The sequence below is a fragment of the Mustela nigripes genome, chromosome 1 (assembly GCF_022355385.1).
Source record: "Mustela nigripes isolate SB6536 chromosome 1, MUSNIG.SB6536, whole genome shotgun sequence".
Taxonomy (NCBI): Eukaryota; Metazoa; Chordata; class Mammalia; order Carnivora; family Mustelidae; genus Mustela; species Mustela nigripes.
The window spans coordinates 60,925,416-60,945,312 of NC_081557.1; the positions used below are offsets into that span (position 1 = coordinate 60,925,416).

General features: G+C 36.2%; 1 protein-coding gene across 15 annotated transcripts in view; it reads right to left on the reverse strand.

Moving 5' to 3' along the window:
* Positions 1-19,897, reverse strand: part of PICALM (phosphatidylinositol binding clathrin assembly protein) — a 111,465-nt gene that overhangs the window by 51,088 nt on the left and 40,480 nt on the right. For all 15 annotated transcript variants that reach the window (XM_059412283.1, XM_059412279.1, XM_059412238.1 and 12 more), the window contains exons 2-6: positions 17,724-17,866; positions 13,770-13,845; positions 10,569-10,671; positions 3,864-3,957; positions 1,099-1,210 (exon numbers count right to left, since the gene is read on the reverse strand). In XM_059412283.1, coding sequence (XP_059268266.1) covers positions 1,099-1,210; positions 3,864-3,957; positions 10,569-10,671; positions 13,770-13,845; positions 17,724-17,866 — 528 coding nt within the window. The remainder of the gene's footprint in view (positions 1-1,098; positions 1,211-3,863; positions 3,958-10,568; positions 10,672-13,769; positions 13,846-17,723; positions 17,867-19,897) is intronic.

Genomic DNA, 19,897 nt, shown 5'->3' on the forward strand with positions numbered 1-19,897 from the left:
ATACCTGACACTTGATACTTAGGTACTCTTTAAACTGTTAACTTGTGTACTCCATCCAAGTCCCACAGAAAAAAATGATAATTTCTTGGCAAAATTAACCACATTCTATATATATATATAACTGCATTCTGTATATAATGAATATACACATTCTTAAAACGCCTCAAAAGTGAAAGGCATCCCAAAAAATAAATGTCTAATACATTTAAAATGATTATCAATTTTAAAATTAGGCTTAGAACAAACATCTATTTTACAATTAAAATTCTTTATGGAGTAAATTGTGAGGAAGTAGATTTTTCTGGCAGAGAAAAAACACCAACTTAATTTTAAGGGAATTTTATATTTTAAAAAATAGTAAAACTAATAGGAAAAAACCACAGATATATGTAAAAAAACAAAGTTCATCTAGGAGCACCTGGGTGGCTCAGCTGGTTGAGCGGCTGGCTCTTGATTTTGGCCCAGGTCATGATCTCAGGGTCCTGGGATCAAGTTCAGCACAAGGCCCCCTACTTAGTGGGAAGTCTGCTTAGGGATTCTTTGTCTCTCTCCCTCTTCCCCTCCATCCCCTTTCACTCCATTAACCCCTCACACCCGACCCCACTTAGGTATGCACGGCTGTGTGTGCATAAGCGCACACTCACTCTAAAATAAGTAAACCTTTAAAAAAATGAATTTCATCCAGTTGAACCTTCTAGTTGTAAAAAGAAGTATTTAATCACTTAACCCATAATCAGGTATAAAAATCTTTTCTCCAAATAAATTGTCATCAATAACCCAACGAGTGGTTAGGCAGCTCGAAGTAACAACTCACACATTATTTATCAACAGGACACAAGATTAAAAAAAATAAAATGTTATTAAACTACAACAGTGTTGGAAGGGCATGGGTGGCTCAGTCTGTTAAGTGTCTGGCTTCAATTCAGGTCATGATCCCAGGGTCCTGAGATCAAGCCTTGCACTGGACTCCCTCAGTGGGGAATCTGCCTCTCCCTCTCCTTCTGTTCCTACCCCTGGCTGTGCTTTCTCTCCCTCTCTCAAATAAACAAATAAAATCTTAAAAGAATAGCAACAACAATAAACTACAGCAATATTTACCCAACAGGTTTATAATTCCTTCATTGTATGCTGCAAACAGTCTAATGGCATCTTTGAACAGGAGCATGAAGGCAGCATTTATTACCCCATTTGTAAGTTCATTACTATTAACCTAAGGGGGGGAAAAAAAAAAGATGAGCCAATCTATGTATTAAATGACAAAAACTTCCTTCAAAAACTGCAAATTCAAACATTTAAGTGTATTAGAGAAAAAGACATTTATTTCTTGCAATCAGAGTTACATCCAAATAGCGTAAAAATCTGTCAAGAGTTCAGGCACAAGCAAACAAAAATTCTGTTAACATTCAATTTAATTCAGAAATAAGTCACAAAGAACAAAAGTACCCTATAACTTCTGAAATTCCTAGGCAATCACCAAGCCACAAAGCTAAACTAGGTAGAAGAAATGTATTTTTTTAAATACACCTTTTTCCAATATTATAAACAAACACCTTCACAATGGCTAGGATAGTATTTCTATTTCATATGGGGGAATTAAATGATACACTGACTGTAAACAGTATAGTACCTTACACATAAAGAATATTACTAAATTATGATGTAACAACAACAAAAAACCCCAGCACCTATTTGTCTATCAAAAATGCTAGAAATACCTTTAGTTTCATCTCAAGAAATTAATCAAAAGAATGAACCAATTAACTTGTTTTTAGGTATAGAAAAACATAAGCACAAAGTTGAACAGTAAACAACAAATTGGTAAATACTTGCAAAATCTCTAACAAGGTTGACTTCCATTACAGAGAATCCTAATAATGAAGCAAATGACAGACAATTCACATAATCATGTTGAAAAGACTTCCCTTATCAGGTAAATTAAAATATAATTACGCTAGACTAGAACTATCCTTTCTTTAGCACCAGACTAGGAGATACCAAAACAAGCTATTACTCAGTGCCAACAAGGATGAAGAAAAACAGGCAGTTGTTGACAAGAGACTGGGCTTAATCCTTTTGTAATGTAACTTGGCAGTATTTATTAAAAATTTAAGTGCTTATGTCCTTTGATCCACCAATCTTTTCTAGGCATTAACCCTACAGAATTAGGTTTATAAATGGATAGGTAACACACACTAACACACAAATAGAATTTAGTGTGTCCCCCGTCTCTGCTTTCTTCCCATTCATTTTCTGAATTTAAAAAAATCAGAAAAACTCCAAATCCCTGTCAAAAGGAACATCAGGCAAATTGTTACATGCAATGAAGGACAATAGAGACACTGAAAAGAACACAGTTCTATAAAAATATTCATAATTCATCAGGTGAAGTAAGTTTCACAGTTGGACCCTCTCTCTAATAAAAAGCAAAATAAAGCTCCATAGTTACCCCAATCCCCTATGTCTTATGTCCCTTATATGTCACTAGAGATAAGCAAACATTTTCTGTAAAGGACCTGAATGTAAATACTTTAGATTTTGCAAATTACATGGTTTCAGTCACAACTACTCAGTTCTGTTATTACATCAAAAAAGCATCCATAAACAATATGTAAGCCAGTGAGCCTGGTTGTATTATAATATTATTATAGAAACTGAATTGAAATTTCATATAATTTTCACCAGTCAAAAATATTTTCTTTAAAATTATTTTCAACCATTTAAAAATGTAAAAATTATTGTTAGCTCACAAGCCATATAAACAGGCAGTAAGCCATAGTTTAATAACCTATTTCAGTCTATGAAGCATCTACAGAATTCATTTATTGTTTATTCAACATGCACTCTATGCACCACATACTCCTGACAATGGAGACATAGTAGAGAAAAAGCAGACCTGGTCCCTGCCCTCAAGAACTTTGAAGACTATCAATTAACAGCACAAGTTAAAGGAAAAATCTATTTGAGTATGAAATTTTCAAAGTTTCATTCACTACCCTGTACCTATATAAGCTATAAAATTAAAATGTCTCAAGACAGATGCCCCCCAAAAGAACAGATTTGAAAATGCTAACACCTCACATATCACAAACAAATGACAAGGCTGGTAACTTGGTTTAAATAATGGTCATTGAAATAAAACTTTCAGGGAACACAATGCTTTCAGCAACAGCTACATACATATATCAAGCTGTTTTGTGTGTGTGTGTGTGTGTGTGTGTGTGTGTGTGTGTAACAAGTGTACTTGAACTTCCCTGTATTTGTTAATAACTGATATGCTTTTGGTCCTACAATGCAGACAAAGGTGAAATATTATATTGGCTATTCATAAAGAATATTACCTATTTTTAAAATCTAAAAATCTTTATCAAAAAAATTTTGATTTTCAGATCAATCCTTTCACCTATCACTTTCTTTAGCTAGTATACCTTATAATTCTAGAGCTAGAGAAGCAACACCAAACAAGTCAGAGCAAATCTAAAAAAATCATAAAATTTCAAACTTACGTAGGGTGGGACCACATTTATAGAGAGTCCATAGCCAAGCAGGATATTAATGTGAAAAAATTAAGAGTTTACGAAAACTTGAGAATAAAAACTGTGATCAATAATGTATTTTTTTAGGGGTGCCTGGGTGGCTCAGTGGGTTAAAGCCTCTCCTTCGGCTCAGATCATGATCCCAGGGTCCTGGGATAGAGGCCCTCATTGGGCTCTCCACTCAGCAGGGAGCCTGCTTCCCTTCCTCTCTCTGCCTGCCTCTCTGCCTACTTGTGATCTCTGTCAAACAAATAATATCTTTTAAAAATAAATAAATGCATAGTTTTTAAATCTTAAATTTTTATAAAAGCATTTGTACAATCAACTTACATTAAAATCAAGAAGGGCATCCATCTGATTTTGAATAATTGGTACAGTTTTTAGGAGTTTTTCTGTGTTCATTGTTCTCATAACACCATCAGCCCTGTTTTTAAATTAAAAAACAAAAAAAAGAAAGAACTGTTGTTAAATCTACATTTTAAGCTCTCATCTGGTTCTCTAAAGAAAACAAGTTGCTATAAAACATCACGTATTTTTAAATCATTATCAAACCTGACATTTCAACAAAAGTCATACAGAGAAAAAACAAAACAGGAATCACTGTATGTCCAACATCAAAGAACTTAAAAAAAAAGTGTAAAAACATTAGACATAAAAATCAAAGCTTACATTATACAGCCAGATTTATAGCACATTTTTCACATGAGGAATCATCTGATCCTCACATCACTCATGTGTGTAAAGGGCAGTTCTACAGATTTTTTTTTTTTAATTGAAAAAGAAAGAAAGAAAGAAAGAAAGAAATCAATCATTGGCCTCAAATCACTAAACATTTCGGACATGATGGAGCCAGGAGATGAATTCAAGTCAGAGGAAGCGCTGCTTTATTTAAGAGATTTTATTTATGACTCAAACAGCAAGGACTTATAAGCCATTAAAATATGTGATATTTAAGAGGAATGCTTCTAAATATTCTATTAAAATTTCCCAAAGATTTAAATATTACTTTAGATATTTAGTCTAAAGATATAAGAAATATTAGCAGTGTCAGAAAAAACTAGAATTTTACAAAAGTAGTCCCCAAAACACTAGATAAGAGGTACCTGGGGCTAAGGTACACAATGAACATCAGGCTCCATTTTAAGGGTTGGTGTATGTTTTTCAAATGCTCACCAAAATCCTATAGATAGACTATTCCCATTTTGTTTGATGAAGTTTTAGGTTCCTTGAGATATATGACTGTCTTAAGGTCAGAGAAATAATAGGTGGTAGGATCATTATGTAAACCCAGGTATATTAGACTCAAGAACAGTGCTGTTCATAACCTTTTGTCAGAAAAAAAAAAATCACTTCCAGAAAGTGTGTAGACTTTCTCTAATTTACAAATGACCTACATTTACTTATAAACAGCCACTCCTCTCAACTTCAGTTAAAATGCACTGGTTTAGGTCATATAGTAGAAAATCCATGTTGATTCTCCAACGGGTACTTGTCTAAAATTATATGACTAGACTTACAGTGTTTTCTTCACTATCACATTTTCCGTGTCTTGCTGGCTCCTCATTCTTTACTCATCCTCTAAAATACATGTTTTTGTACCTTAAAGTGTTCTTGGCCCCATCCTCTACTCTATGCTTAAACCCCCAAGTAATCTGTCATTCCCAACACAGAAATCGCCAAGATGCCAATGACAGACTTATACTCCTAGACCAGAACTCCCAAGTTCCAAGTTAGTAAGTCTAATTGCCCACTTCATATCTCATCTTGTATAAATAACAGGCATGTCAAAACTAGTATTTCCAAAACAAAACCCTTAATGTTGTACCACTATGCCCAATTCTACTCTACTCCAAATCTTCCCAGTAAAAGGTGCCCATCTCCCCAGGGACTTACACCAGAAACCCTAGGGACAATTTTGATTCCCCTTCTCTCACTAGCTCCCATATCATGTCTTTCCAAAGAACTTCAAATTTCTCAATTAAGAAAAATCCTCACAACTACCAAACGCTTTTATTAGACTTTAAAAGACTCAAATAATTCACAAACCCAAGTGCTTTAATATGATTCAGATCAAATACAGAACAATTCATACTCCATACAGAACATCCAGTTTTAGGACTTCTTAAATACATTATAATTAAATTCAGATACTTGTTTCTCAAATAAAAAAGCAATGGATTAAAGGCTGGTCCCATGTCCTTATTTACAGAAAATACCTGGGTTACTCTGTCTTTTGCTCATTATATAGTAGTGTCTTGATACTTTGAATCAAACCAATTCAGAATTCAAGGTAATTCAATTTTAAGTTAGTACTATCAAAAAGTGGAATGTTAAAAAGAAAACACAGGGACTGATATTTAATAACCAACTGAAAAGATCAATCTACAGGCAACTGGATCCATTTTTCATTGAACTATTTAATATTGGGCGCCTGGGTGGCTCAGCGGGTGAAGCCTCTACCTTTGGCTCAGGTCATGATCTCAGGGTCCTGGGACAAAGCCCCACATCAGGCTCTCTGCTCAGCAGGGAGCCTGCTTCCCCTCTCTCTCTGCCTGCCTCTCCGCTTACTTGCAATCTCTGTCAAATAAATAAAATAAAAAATCTTAAAAAAAAAACTATTTAATATACTATTTACAAATTGCTCTAGTCATCTTTCCAAAAATGGCTAAACACCTACTATGTTTACACACTGTGGTAAGTCCTCAAGATATATTATGACTAAGGTTATATTGCCCTCAAGGAGGCGACATGTTAACATAAAATCTAACAACAGAAATAAGATTTCCTCAAAGAAATGATGTTTGAGTGAATTATTGAAGAATGACTAAGTATTTACCAAAATAACAAAAAAAGAGGCTTTATTTAAAGAAGGCAGTACTTATAAGCAAAAAGTCATTTAACCATTACTGGTTAATTCATCTTAATTTTTTAATATCCTATACTTCTATTAGAAAATATAGCTGATCTCCACCTCACGTTTTTTATACCAAGATATGTTACAAATGAATCGAAGACTTTAACATAAAATACTATATCCATAAATATATACAATGAAAACATGAATAGGCAATTGATCATTTTGGGGGTAGAAAAGCTCATTTTGAGTATCCTTAAAAAGAAAAAAGCCATAAAAATAAAAGACTACTCAGAAGATTTTAAAACTTTTCATAATGTTTAAAAAAGAGAGAATATAACTTGTAACTCTTAACAATTTATTTTCCCAATAAACCAAAAGCTTATTTGTTGGAATGTTTGCCACGTGCTAAGCATTACACACAGTATTTAATTCTTACTACGATCCTAACAGACTAGTAATATCACTGTTTTACATCTTACAGATGAAATAATTCAGAACTTAAATCAAGGCTTCTCCACTGTGCCAGAGCAAACAGTACAAATAGCTATGCACCAAGATATCAATCCTTAACCCTTCAGTCTCAAGAAGTGTTCTTAATTTAGTCCATTGTCCTGTACAAATACTATCAGTGTATGTGCCATATGGAAAAAAAGTAGCATGATGGATATGTAATAAAAAGATCCTTGGGGGCACCTGGGTAGCTCAGTCACTAAGCGTCTGCCTTCAGCTCAGGTCATGATCCCAGAGTCCTGGGATCAAGCCTCACATCTGGCTTCCTGCTTCTCGGAGTTACCTATATTACCTATATTATTCTTGCAGCATTTCTGGAAGTGAAATTATTTCAAAATAAAATTATTTTTTAAAAGTGAGCAAGCTGGCTGAAGTATGTTACTAAAATTCCTCATCTAACTGGAGTGAAGTTAGAATTCAAACCCAGATTAATCTGACTGAACAGCCTGGAAGGGAGGGATGCATGGTTGGTGACACTCCCACTGCTTGTGCGTGCACACTCTCTCTAAAAATGAATAAATAAAATCTTTAAAAACATAATAATAAATAGCCTGTGACCTCTTAACATTAAACACAACAGGAAAGAATAAAATACCGAATAAGAAGGGGGCAAAAGATACTGAAAGGCAATGAACAAGGTATGGACTGCATTTTAAGAGACAAAGAGGCTCAGCATCACCATTTATTGAATTATTCAATCACTCAGTACTCAGTGTAAAATGAACACCCAGTAAGATACCTTTTCATGAGGATGGAAGAGTATAGAGGTGTCTGTAACTGTATTTAAGTCAATAATTTGGTATAACTTTTATAAAGGCCAATTTGTTGTTTTCTATTAAAATGTTAGATGTGTATACTGGCTTACATATACCAAACATACAAAATTATTACCCCAGTAAGTAAAACTTTACTATTTACCACACAAATCCTCTCCAAAAATAAAACAACTCACTGAGGTTCAGCCATAATATGATACATTTCAAGCACTGTCACTTTCTCAACTTATACCCTAATATCCCATTATTTTTTCTTCCTTATATACATGATCTGATGAATATATATGTATGTGTATTTGTCAATTTTGTGCTTCTTGGTTCACTCAATTATGGCTCCTTGATTCACTTTCCTTTCCCTTTAAGAGTAGTTTCCTTTATGTCAATACTAAATATATTGTGATTAATCAAGGCTGTTCTTGCTCTATGAAATACAGAGTGCAGCAACTCTCCTCAATCTCAAAACTAGCCCTTCAGATTAGGAAAAAAGTTACTACTTTAAAAAATCTATTAACATGGGGGTGACTGAGTGGCTCAGTCGAGAAGCATCTGCTTTGGCCCAGAGTTCTGGGATCAAGCCTTACATCGGGCTCCCTGCTCGGTGGGAAGCCTGCTTCTCCCTCTCCTACTCTCCCTGCTTGTGTTCCCTCTCTCGCTGTGTGTCCCTCTGTCAAATAAATAAATAAAACACTTTTAAAAATCTATTAATATGAAATCTACAAATTCCTGAAGATTAGTTTTACTGAACATACTTTATAGTGAAATATTACAGAAGTCAAAATGGAAAATGGTTCATGGGACAGAATACTGGAATTAAGAACCAGATTTTTAAGACGAGCTCCTCTATTATCATCTCACAAACAACAAAGTACTTGAAGATAGGAAACAAAATCTGTGGAATTTAGTTTTGGTAAATTCCAAACTAATCACCTCCTAATAGGTACACAGAACATTTAGGATTTAAAGATGCCTAGTGGGATGCCTGTGTGGCTCAGTCAGTTAAGCATCTGCCTTCGGCTCAGGTCATGATCCCAGCATCCTGGGATCGAATCCCATATCAGGCTCCTTGCTCCTCAGGGAGCCTGCTTCTCCCTCTGCCTGTCACTCTGCCTCCCTGTACTCTCTCGATCTCTCTGACAAATAAATAAATAAGTAAATAAATAAAACAGATTAAATAAATAAATAAGATATGCCTAGAGTCGCCAGGGTGGCTCAGTTCGTTAAGGGTCTGACTCTTGGTTTGAGCTCAGGTCATGATCTCTCACTCATGGGATCAAGCTGAGTCAGGCTCCATGCTCAGCCCAGAATCTGCTTGGTATTCTCTCCCTCTGCCTCCCTCCCACCCCTCCTCGCCCCCGACCCCACCCTGCACGTGCAGGCAAACTCTCTCAAATAAATAAAATCTTTTAAAAATAAAAATTTAAAAAATTTAAAGATAAAAATGCTGAGGCGCCTGGGTTGCTCAGTCGGGCATCAGACTCTTGCTTTGGCTCAGGTCATGGTCTCCCAGTTGTGGGACTGAGCCCCACTTCAGGATCTGCATTCACCAGATCTGCATTCTGCTGGAGATTAATCTCCCTATCCCTCTGCTCCTCCCCCTGTTCCTGCACTCACAAGCACACTCTCTCAAATAAATAAATAAAATCTTTAAAAACTAATGGTTAAATAACCAAGTAGTTATTTCTACATTTGTATTAAATTTTCCATTGAAGTCTAATAATTTAACATTTCAAGAGAACAATTTAAAGAAAACATTAATTGCTTAGAGATTTGAGCAGTAGGGAAATTCAGAAAGGCATTTATAAAAATATTTCTGCAGACGCCAGATTCCCCTTAGGGCAGTCCTTTAGAGCTATAAGGGTCACCAATGCCCCTTAAGAATGTCTTTATTGGGGGCGCCTGGGTGGCTCAGTGGGTTAAGCCGCTGCCTGCAGCACAGGTCATGATCTCAAGGTCCTGGGATCGAGTCCCGCATCGGGCTCTCTGCTCAGCAGGGAGCCTGCTTCCCTCTCTCTCTCTGCCTGCCTCTCCATCTACTTGTGATTTCTCTCTGTCAAATAAATAAATAAAATCTAAAAAAAAAAAAAAGAAAAGAATGTCTTTATTGGCTTTTACTTTTTTTTTTTTTTTTAAGATTTTATTAATTTATTTGACAGACAGAGATCACAAGTAGGCAGAGAGGCAGGCAGAGGGAGGGAAAAGCAGGCTTCCCACTGAGCAGAGAGACTGATGTGGGGCTTGATCCCAAGATCCTGGGACCATGACCTGAGTCAGAGGCAGAGGCTTTAACCCACTGAGCCACCCAGGTGCCCCTTTAGTGGCTTTTTCCTAAGCTCATCTATCATATACCCCAAGAAAAATCTATATACCAGGTTGTATCAGGTAGCAATCCACACTGCAACAAGGATGCTACAACTTGAATACATTTTGCTAGGTGAGAAAAGCCAGACTCAAAAGGCCACGTAACATATGATTTCATTTACATAAAATATCCAGAATAGGCAAATCCATAAACACAAAGTAGATTTGTAGCTGCCAGGGTCTGAAGGAAGATGGAAACGGGAAGTGATTCCTAATGGGTGTGAGGCTTCTTCCAGAAATGACGAAATGTTCCGAGATTAGACAGTAACGTGGCACAACTTTGTAATATACTAAAACCCACTTAATTATATACTTTAAAAGAGTGAATTCTAGATTGTGTGAATCGTATCTCAATAAAGCGGTTATCGTAGCACAAAAAGCTTATGATGTACTTCAAAGAAATATAAATTCATCATTCAAAACTGGTCTAACATTTCACAATTTGTAACTTAATAATTTCTATGGTTTACATTTTAAAATAGCCAAATACACCAGATATTAAAAAAAAAAAAAAAGAAAGAAAGCTTAACTCACCCCCTTTTCACTTTTGTGAAATCAAATGCAACTTGTCTGTATGAAACTGCTTTTTCATTGAGATATCTACTATACCGCCTAATAAATGTAGACATGTCATACCCTGTAAGAAACAAAAAATGTTTTAACAAATTACTGAAATCCCAATTTGCTTAGAAAACCAACTCATTTCATCCAATGACAATATCTTGATATCCCAACTCAATCTAACGATGTATATTGTGACTAATAATAGTATCACATTAAAATCTCTAAGACCTCACATGTTTTAAGTCAGGAAAGTCCTATGTGGCTTTGAAAAACCTCCCTCCACTTACAATTTCACTAATAAATATTTCTATTTTACCTCCACTTACAATTTCACTAATAAATATTTCTATTTTACCTCTAACCAACATTCCTACCACAACTGGAAAACTGTGTTCTCTTAAATACTCTTTGATAACCTCATAATTCAAATTTAACATCCTATGGGACCATAAGCCCCTGTCCTCAAATCATTTAGCAATTTTATAATTTTCATACTTATGAAATCTTCAGTTGTGTATTATTTGTAACAACCAAACTTACATATGCCAATCTGTAAGAAGTGCATAAAATTACTGCATAGTACAATGAAAGAAACAGCAATACGCAAGTTTAAAGCTTAAGAAACTAGAGGGATATTTTTGATAAAACTTTCACTAAGATTTTATCATAATCATGAGATTTGAAAACTTCAGCAACATAAGATCAAATCAATGTTATTTAAAAAGCAACTTTTATTTTAATTATTGCTTTGCTCAAGGAGTCTACAACTTTTGCTACTCATTAAAAAGCAGGTCCATCTTATTTTAGCTCATCTTCATCTAATAAATTTCACTTTATTTGATGATCTCTACAACTTGAAAAGACAATAGCAAAAGGTATCATTTCTGTGACTGGATTTAACATCATTACCAATTCATTTATTCAGCAAATATTTATTGAATGCCTACTCAGTGCTGCTGGAGAAAAACCAATGAATAAAATGGAAAAAAGAAATGACTGCCCTCATATATTCTTGTAACTACTACTGTATTGTATAAGGCGTTACATATATTCCCTACCTCTTTTAGTTTCTGACACTTTCCCTGAACACTGTGTTCCCATAATACTCTTATTCCGTGTTTAGTTTCTACCTCTTTGATGTACAGTGTTTAACTCACTAGAGGCTTATTTATACTTATACACACCCAGTATAACATCCAGTGTGTGCATGTGTATATATATACATACACACAAACACACCCCCCACATATATATACATAATATATATACTATGTATACACACACACACACACATACATAACATAACAGACTTCACCCAACAAAATACATATGAAATAAAAATTATTGGTCAAAACCACTGAATCACATGCTTTTATTTACTTTCTGGGCTTTCTCTACAGAACAGGAGCTTTAAATAAAAGGCCTAAAAAATGATCTCTACATAAAAGGAACAAAAGTCCTAAAACCTTATTACTAGAAGTGCTTAATTTCCATCTTAAGAAAGTAGAAAATCAGTAGCTAATAAGGCACCAAAAATTCCCCATTTGGACAAATGCATATACTCTGCTTTTGAGTAGTGGTTTGCAAAGTAGTGGTTTCCAGAGATTCTTAACTTCTAATGAAGTGAATGAAGGGGAACAGAATAAAAAATACGAGCAAGTAGAGTTTCTTCCATATCCCTGAGAAGAGACCAACTCCAGTTTTATCTGCTACATATTTCTGGTGTCTATTTAAGGTTTTACTTGAAAAAGGTATTCTACTGCTAATTTATTCTTAACTACTGAGAGTACTACTCCTCTTAAAGAAAAATCAGTCTTGTAACACTCAGTCCTATGTAGAGATTACTGGCCTTCCAAAATCTCTGGAAGATAGGGTATTTGATTCATTCTAATTAATACTCCCATCTGCCCAAAGTGAACAAGTATTGAACTGGGCAGTCCCTAGCCCAAACACTGCTAGTCACTAAATTCCATTGATGTTACCTCCACAAGACACATTATTCTGGTCCTTACTACCTTTCTACTAGTGACCAGAACAAGGACCAGAACAGTCTCAATGTCTTTAAGACTTTATCACTCTAATCCAACCTGTACTGACCTATGGCAATTTCTTTATAACACACACTCCCTCTCCCCTTCTTCCTCAAATCAAAAAACTCTGATGGTTTCTCACTGCATTATAAAACCCCAACTCTATAAAAGTCTTCCATGTCTGACTTTGGCCCCAAACAGCTTCTTGAAGGAGGCCATCTGCTACTACATGTCCTGCAATACGTCACTTGTAAATTCTATTCATATTCATTTGCTCTACAAATCTTAAATATCCCATACTCCTTCATATCTGTGTATATCTATGTACTTTTGCTTAAACCAACCCACATCCTTGTCTATCTTTCAAAGCCCCCCCAAAAATCTCCCCTTCTCCAAAGACATTTCCCAGATTGAGCCCTACTGTTGAATATTCCCAAGTCGTATGGTATGTCCCTTATAATGTCATTCCTAGACTTGACCGTGTACAATGTTAACAGCCTAGTTCTCGAGCTAAGTACAACAGATACCAGTAACACAGAACATGCATGGAGCACATAGCAATCTCAAGTTACTAAATTAAAAGTAGAATAAATAACAGATGTGATCATCAGTGAGTAACTCATCCGAATAACATACCATACTTACCTTTGCTACTAAAATATGTAATATTCCCAGCTACATTTTTAAAATAAAGCATAAAATAACAACAATAACAATGAAATCTCATACTTACATAGTGTTTCCTGTGTGCCAGGCATTGTTGTAAGCACTTTACATTTATTAACTAGATTAAGCCTCTTTACAACCCTAGAGAGTAAAGTGCGATCTTTATTCCTGACTCTACAGACCCAGAGAGGTGAAGTTGCTCAAATTCACACTGTTGGTTAGTAGTAAAGATGGAACTAAAACCCAGGCAGTTAAATTCCAGAATCCATGCTCTGAAACCACTATCCAGTTCTATTTCTTACAGTTCTAGGTGTCAAGTACTAAAGTCAATGTAATCATCACATTAAAAGGCAGTCTTTTCCTCCTTATACCTTTCACTAAAATATGTGATTCCTCCACAGCTAAAAGACAGAGTTCAACTCTGCAGTAGTCATCATACAGGGTTGATTTTCTATAATGAAAAAGTTGTCTTTACCTTGCAATCCACTTTTATCCAAAAAATTGCTTAAGTTAAACAGCGTGTTTCTTGAAGCCAAATACTGAATAAAGCGCTGGAAAACAAACAAATGATTATATCAAATTAAGGTAATGTCATCTAACAACCTCTAATTCAACAATGAGGAAGGGAATGTGTTTAACACATTGTTAAGCTTATCTAACTTAAATTTCTCATTCTCAGTCCTACTAACAAGTTACCAAACCTAAATACATAATCCATATATGTCACTAGCACAAAGGAATTTATTAAAGCCTAATGCTCATGGCTTTGGCATAAGCATCAAAATAAAAGGAAATAGGCACTTTTACCCTGGAATCAGCAATTCTGGCTTTACTACAGCATTATTAGAGCTATAGCTAATCACACTTAAGTGGCATCTTTAAACAGCTACCTGATGTTCCATACTTTTATGACATTTTTAAGAATGAAATACTTACAATAATACAAGAGAATAGTATTACAGATATCCCCTCACCCACTGTCCAGATTAAACCGAGGCCATATTTACTTTAGATCGTCTTACAGAAACAAAACATTAAAGGGTCTATTGAAGCACTCCTTCTATCTCATTTCCTTTCCTCTTCAAAATCAATCACTTTTCTGAAGTAGGTTATCTATCTATCACTCTAACACATATTTTTATAATTTTTCTATTTAAACCATACAAGGTACAGATTTTCTTTTCTATTTTAAAATTACAGAAAAATCATACCGTACTTATTCTTTTCCAATGTGCTTAAAATTTTTAATAACTTTTCCTCAAGAATTATCCATTTAATATATGTAGATCTAGTTCACTCATTTAAAGTGATGTTCTAGTACTTAAGTGATCTACTATATCATTATGTATTCATTTCTTCATGGATGTTTAAGTTCTTTCCAATTTCACTATTATTAACAATGTTTCATAGGCATCTTTGTATTGGTCTCCCTGTGCAAACATATAGGAGTTTAGCATGATATAAACTTAGGGTAGAATGGCTGAATCTGCATGTGTGTAAAGGTCATCTCAAAATTCTGCCAAATTCTCTCCAAAGTACTTACCACAGAACACAACCTTAACTTCCCTTTTTATACACCCTCTAACATAGCTAATTCCTTTCAATTTCACTTCTCCTTAGGATTTCCTTTTTTTTTTTTTTTTCAATGTGTGCAGAGGGTTAAATCAATTAGGGTACACACCATCACTCCCCTAATCTTGTTTATCTGCCTTCACCTCAAACTAACAAGCCAAGATTTTGAAAAACAATTTGTAAATTGAAGGCTCACATTTCATCATTTACCCTAAAATGACTGGTTGCAAGAAAGTGTTAAAATATCCCAAGACAAAAATGACTGGTTGCAAGAAAGTGTTAAAATATCCCAAGACAAAAGGTCCCCAGATGGCTCAGTTGATTAAGTGTCTGCCTACAGCTCAAATCATGATCCCAGGGGTCTGGGATCCAGTCCTGAACGGGTCTCCCTGCTCAGCGGAGAGTCTGCTTCTCCCTCTGCCAGGATTCCCCATCGGAAGTAAAAAAAATGAAATCTTGAACAAAATACTAAGAAAATATTAACTTTAAAATTAATCTAAAATACTAAGACAATATCACCTCTCAGCAGTGATAATTCTTTATTGTGGGAAGTTTGCCCTGTGCATTATTTAGAAGCATCCTTGGCCTCTGTCTAGGGGTGCCAAGACCATCCCCATCAGTTTTGACAAATGTCCCCTGGCAGGGGCAGAACAGGGGATCAGTTTCCTCCTTTCCCGATAGTATTCTCAACACCAACAGCACAGTAAAATCATATGCATACTTTCTCAAAGACTAATAAACCTGTCAATGAGAAGAACATTGTCTTAGCTTAAGGGAAATTAAACATGGGTTTATCTAAAAACCACACAGAAACGCTATCATCTCTCTTCTCCTGTCAGTCAAATGTAAGGAATGACAGTCAATTTTGTTTCTTTGCCTTTGTCAAGGTTTTACTTCTAATATTCTCACTTTTTTTTTTTTAAGATTTTTTTTTTTAATTTATTTGACAGGCAGAGATTACAAGTAGGCTGAGAGGCAGGCAGAGAGAGAGGAGGAAGCAGGCTCCCTGCTGAGCAGAGAGCCCGATGTGGGGCTCAATCCCAGGACCCTGGGATCATGACCTGAGCTGAAGGCAGAGGCTTTAACCCACTGAGCCACCCAGGCACCCCATATTCTCACCTTTTTTACAGTCTCTAAAAGCCATTATTAATAGTTTTCCTCTTAATTTGGCATTCTAATTGGTTGTATTTGTGGCTTTTACTTTTTAAAGAATAAACTATAAGTATTTTTTAAAAAGGTGAAAAATATAATAAGCCTCAAATTCTTCAGAATGATCATAATCTTAAGCAAAGTATCAACAAAAACAGAAACTATTACCCTAGTTAAGATCAAAATGCTTCAAGTTATATTAAAGCTAGTATATCCAAATATTTTGATTGACTTTGTACACTGGTTATAATAAAATAGAAAGCAACCGAGTAGCATATGTTCTAAAAATGATCGAGTCTATTGACTAAGCAATCATATTTCAGCTAACACGTCTGGAAATAACTTTTGGGGGCGCCTGGGTGGCTTGGTGGGTTAAAGCCTCTGCCTTCGGCTCAGGTCATGATCCCAGGGTCCTGGGATCGAGCCCCACATTGGGCTCTCTGCTCGGCAGGGAGCCTGCTTCCCTTCCTCCCTCTCTGTCTGCCTCTCTCCCTCTCCTGGTGATCTCTGTCTGTCAGATAAATAAATATAATCTTAAAAAATAATAATAACCAGAAAGCAAAATTTCTAGGAAAAGGAAAGTTAAGAAAATTATAGAATATGTGACCCATTAGGTTGTCACTAAAAATGATAAATATATAAAAAAAACAGAATATGGAAAAGCTTATGGTTTCATGTTATATAAAAAAGCTAAATGTAATATTTTATCTAAATTTTGATTGTAGCTATAAAAAAATAACTCCTGGACAAGGGCCAGAAGGGAACACCAAAATGTACATACAGTAAGATCTGCTGCAATGAAATAGGTAAATTCTTGCTTTAATTCTGAACTTCAGTGATGCTTTCTGATATCTGCCAAAGCTGCAGCAGAGCTTTATCACTGAAAAGCCCAAAATGAGTAAAGTGATGGATGTTGGAAAGTCATTATGCTTAGAAGTCTAATACCAATAACTAAAGTCCCTCCCCATTTCTCCAGAAGCCATCTCTCAGCAACGAGTGGGCTGCATTTTTCTAAAGTGCATACTAAATGTAGATTTATCTACACGCATTAAAATATTCTTTTAACATAATTTTAAATGTTTGCTTTAACTCAACTTTACAAGTAAGTATACTGGGCTGAGGAAACCATTTAAGAGAAGAACTAAAAAATCTGTTGCTAGGCTATCACGGAAAACAAGACATTTCTCTCCAACGTTAAAATGCAAAAGCTTACACATCTTTTTGTTAACTTTTTGGGGAATGAAGACTTCAAAGAAGACTTAAGACACACCTCTGCTTAAGGCACCCTTAAACAGTCCCTCTCAGCAAATGCCATCTTAGTCCTCAATATAATAGCTTTCAACTAAGTGAAGTGGTTCCAGAGACTGTATGAAATGAGACAGACATCTGAGCCACAATAAAGCAAAAAGACGTAAGATCTACACATAAGGTCTACAAAGACCAGTGCTGCTTAAAGAACCTACCTTTAGAGATTAATCTCTGTTTCTTGATCCCATTATTATAAGTCCTCTGTGCTTTGACCCACTTTCGCTTCCCAACTTACAGACCATCTCCTCAAATTGTACAATCTACAATTACATTTCTGCCTAGTCACTTTGCCCTTTTAACCTGTATATTATTGGTTGCTGAAGTCGTTCCTAAAATTTCAGTGGGAGAATCAAGCTGAATTGTCATCACAGCAGTATGGTTAATTAAAAATATGGCTTACCTCATTTCCATACACCATCAAATGATGAGTTGTAATGAGAGATTTGAAGACCACCACCCAACTACTGTTAGTAGTTCTTTCAAATAAACTGTCTGCCAACTGTGGGATGTTCACATTCATCTCATTTGTGCACTGAATTAAGTCTGCAATTAAACAACAACAACAACAAAAGGTTTAATCTCTAGCTTTAATTTACTTCTAATTTCAGATGTGCATGCTAACAAGTGGAAAACCTACCAGTGGAGCAACAACTGATAGTCTGGAGAAGTTATTAAAAAATCTCTTAGGAGAACAATTGAGACCACTGAGAAGTTAAGAGGATACTGATTAGGGTCACATAAATGATCAGTAACATCAAGTAAATCAAACTTCCTCTGAGAGCAATTCATCCTCAAATATCCTATTTATCTCAAAAGAAGCTATTTCAAGGGCGCCTGGGTGGCTCAGTGGGTTAAGCCACTGCCTTCGGCTCAGGTCATGATCTCAGGGTCCTGGGATCGAGTCCCGCATTGGGCTCTCTGCTCAGCAGGGAGCCTGCTTCCTTCTCTCTCTCTCTGCCTGCCTCTCTGACTACTTGTGATTTCTCTCTGTCAAATAAATAAATAAAATCTTTAAAAAAAAAAAAAAAGAAGCTATTTCAAAGAACTTGAATTCTTGAAGAACTTTCAATTCTGTTAATGCTCATAAACCTTCAGAACTACAATGCTAGGATTATTCATCCCTACCATTAAAAAAAAAAAAACTTAAATCATATATATGGAAGCATGAACAAGCTGAGGGTCAAACTACCTTTATTAATATTCTCCCTAGAATGCTGTGTTTGCATTATTAAAAACACAGAGCAGATACATGGTCTGAGAGTAGACAGGATCTCAATTTGTTTATATAAATTTTCATTCTTCTCTCCCTTCAGTTTTACTGCGTTAGCTCAGTCACCAGTTGGTATCAACTAGCTAATACGAACAAATAAAACTGGAAACTAACACAAGTTTTTGCTGCATAGATTTCCAAGTAAGAAATGATCCAGGAACTTCATTTGCTATTACTCTGAACAGTTAAAACAACGTACGTTCCAATTTTTTAAAAAAAGATTTTATTTATTTATTTGTCAGAGAGAGAGAAAGAGAGAGAGTGCAAGCGAGAGCGCGTACAGGCAGACAGAGTGGCAGGCAGAGACAGAGAGAGAAGCAGGCTCCTGCCAAGCAAGGAGCCCGATGTGGGACTCGATCCCAGGACACTGGGATCATGACCTGAGCCGAAGGCAGCCGCTTAACCAACTGAGCCACCCAGGCGTCGCCGTACATTCCAACTGTATGTTTTAAACAGGAGAGCATTACTATAAAATAGTCTAACACAATTGTTTCAGTACCAAAACTGAGGGAGAGGCAGCTCTAAACAGACCTCAGAGTTTTACCTCCAATGTACTCAAGAGACATTATTTTCAAATTCAATGAAGAAAATAAAAATACAATCCAATTTAGAGAACAGAGAGGAAGACCAAGAAATGAGTTGTTTTAAAGTATGTTTTAAAATATACAAGTATCGAAAATGGCAGAGAAGTAGCAGGCTGAGAATACATCACGTAGGAGGAGATCAGCTAGATAGCTTATCAAACCATTGCAAACAACTACAAATTCAACAGGAGATCGAAGAGAGGAAGAACAGCAATTCTAGAAACAGAAAATCGACCACTTTCTGAAAGGTAGGACCTGCAGAGAAGTTAATCCAAAGCGACGGGAAAATAGACCGGGGGGGAGGGGGGTCCTCCCGGCAAGCGGCGGAACAACGGAGCACAAAATCAGGACTTTCAAAAGTCTGCTCCACTGAGGGACACAGATCCAGAGGCTAAACCGGGGTGAAGCCCACACGGGGCCAGCGTGGCCCTAGGTCCCACTGGGTCACAGAAGGATTGGGGGTGTCTGAGTGGCACAGAGCTCACAGGTATTAAACTGGGGAAGTCGGCTACAGAGACAGAGCCAAGGAGTGAGCTCTCAGCTCGGGTTTACCTTGAACCAGTCACAGGCTGGGTGAGCTTGGAGCATGGCAGAGGCCAGGGAGACGGGAGTGATTGGGCTTTTTTCTCTGAGGGCGCACTGAGGAGTGGGGACCCAAGCTCTCGGCTCCTCCGGCTGGAGACTGGGAGGCCGCCATTTTCATTCCCGTCCTCTGGAACT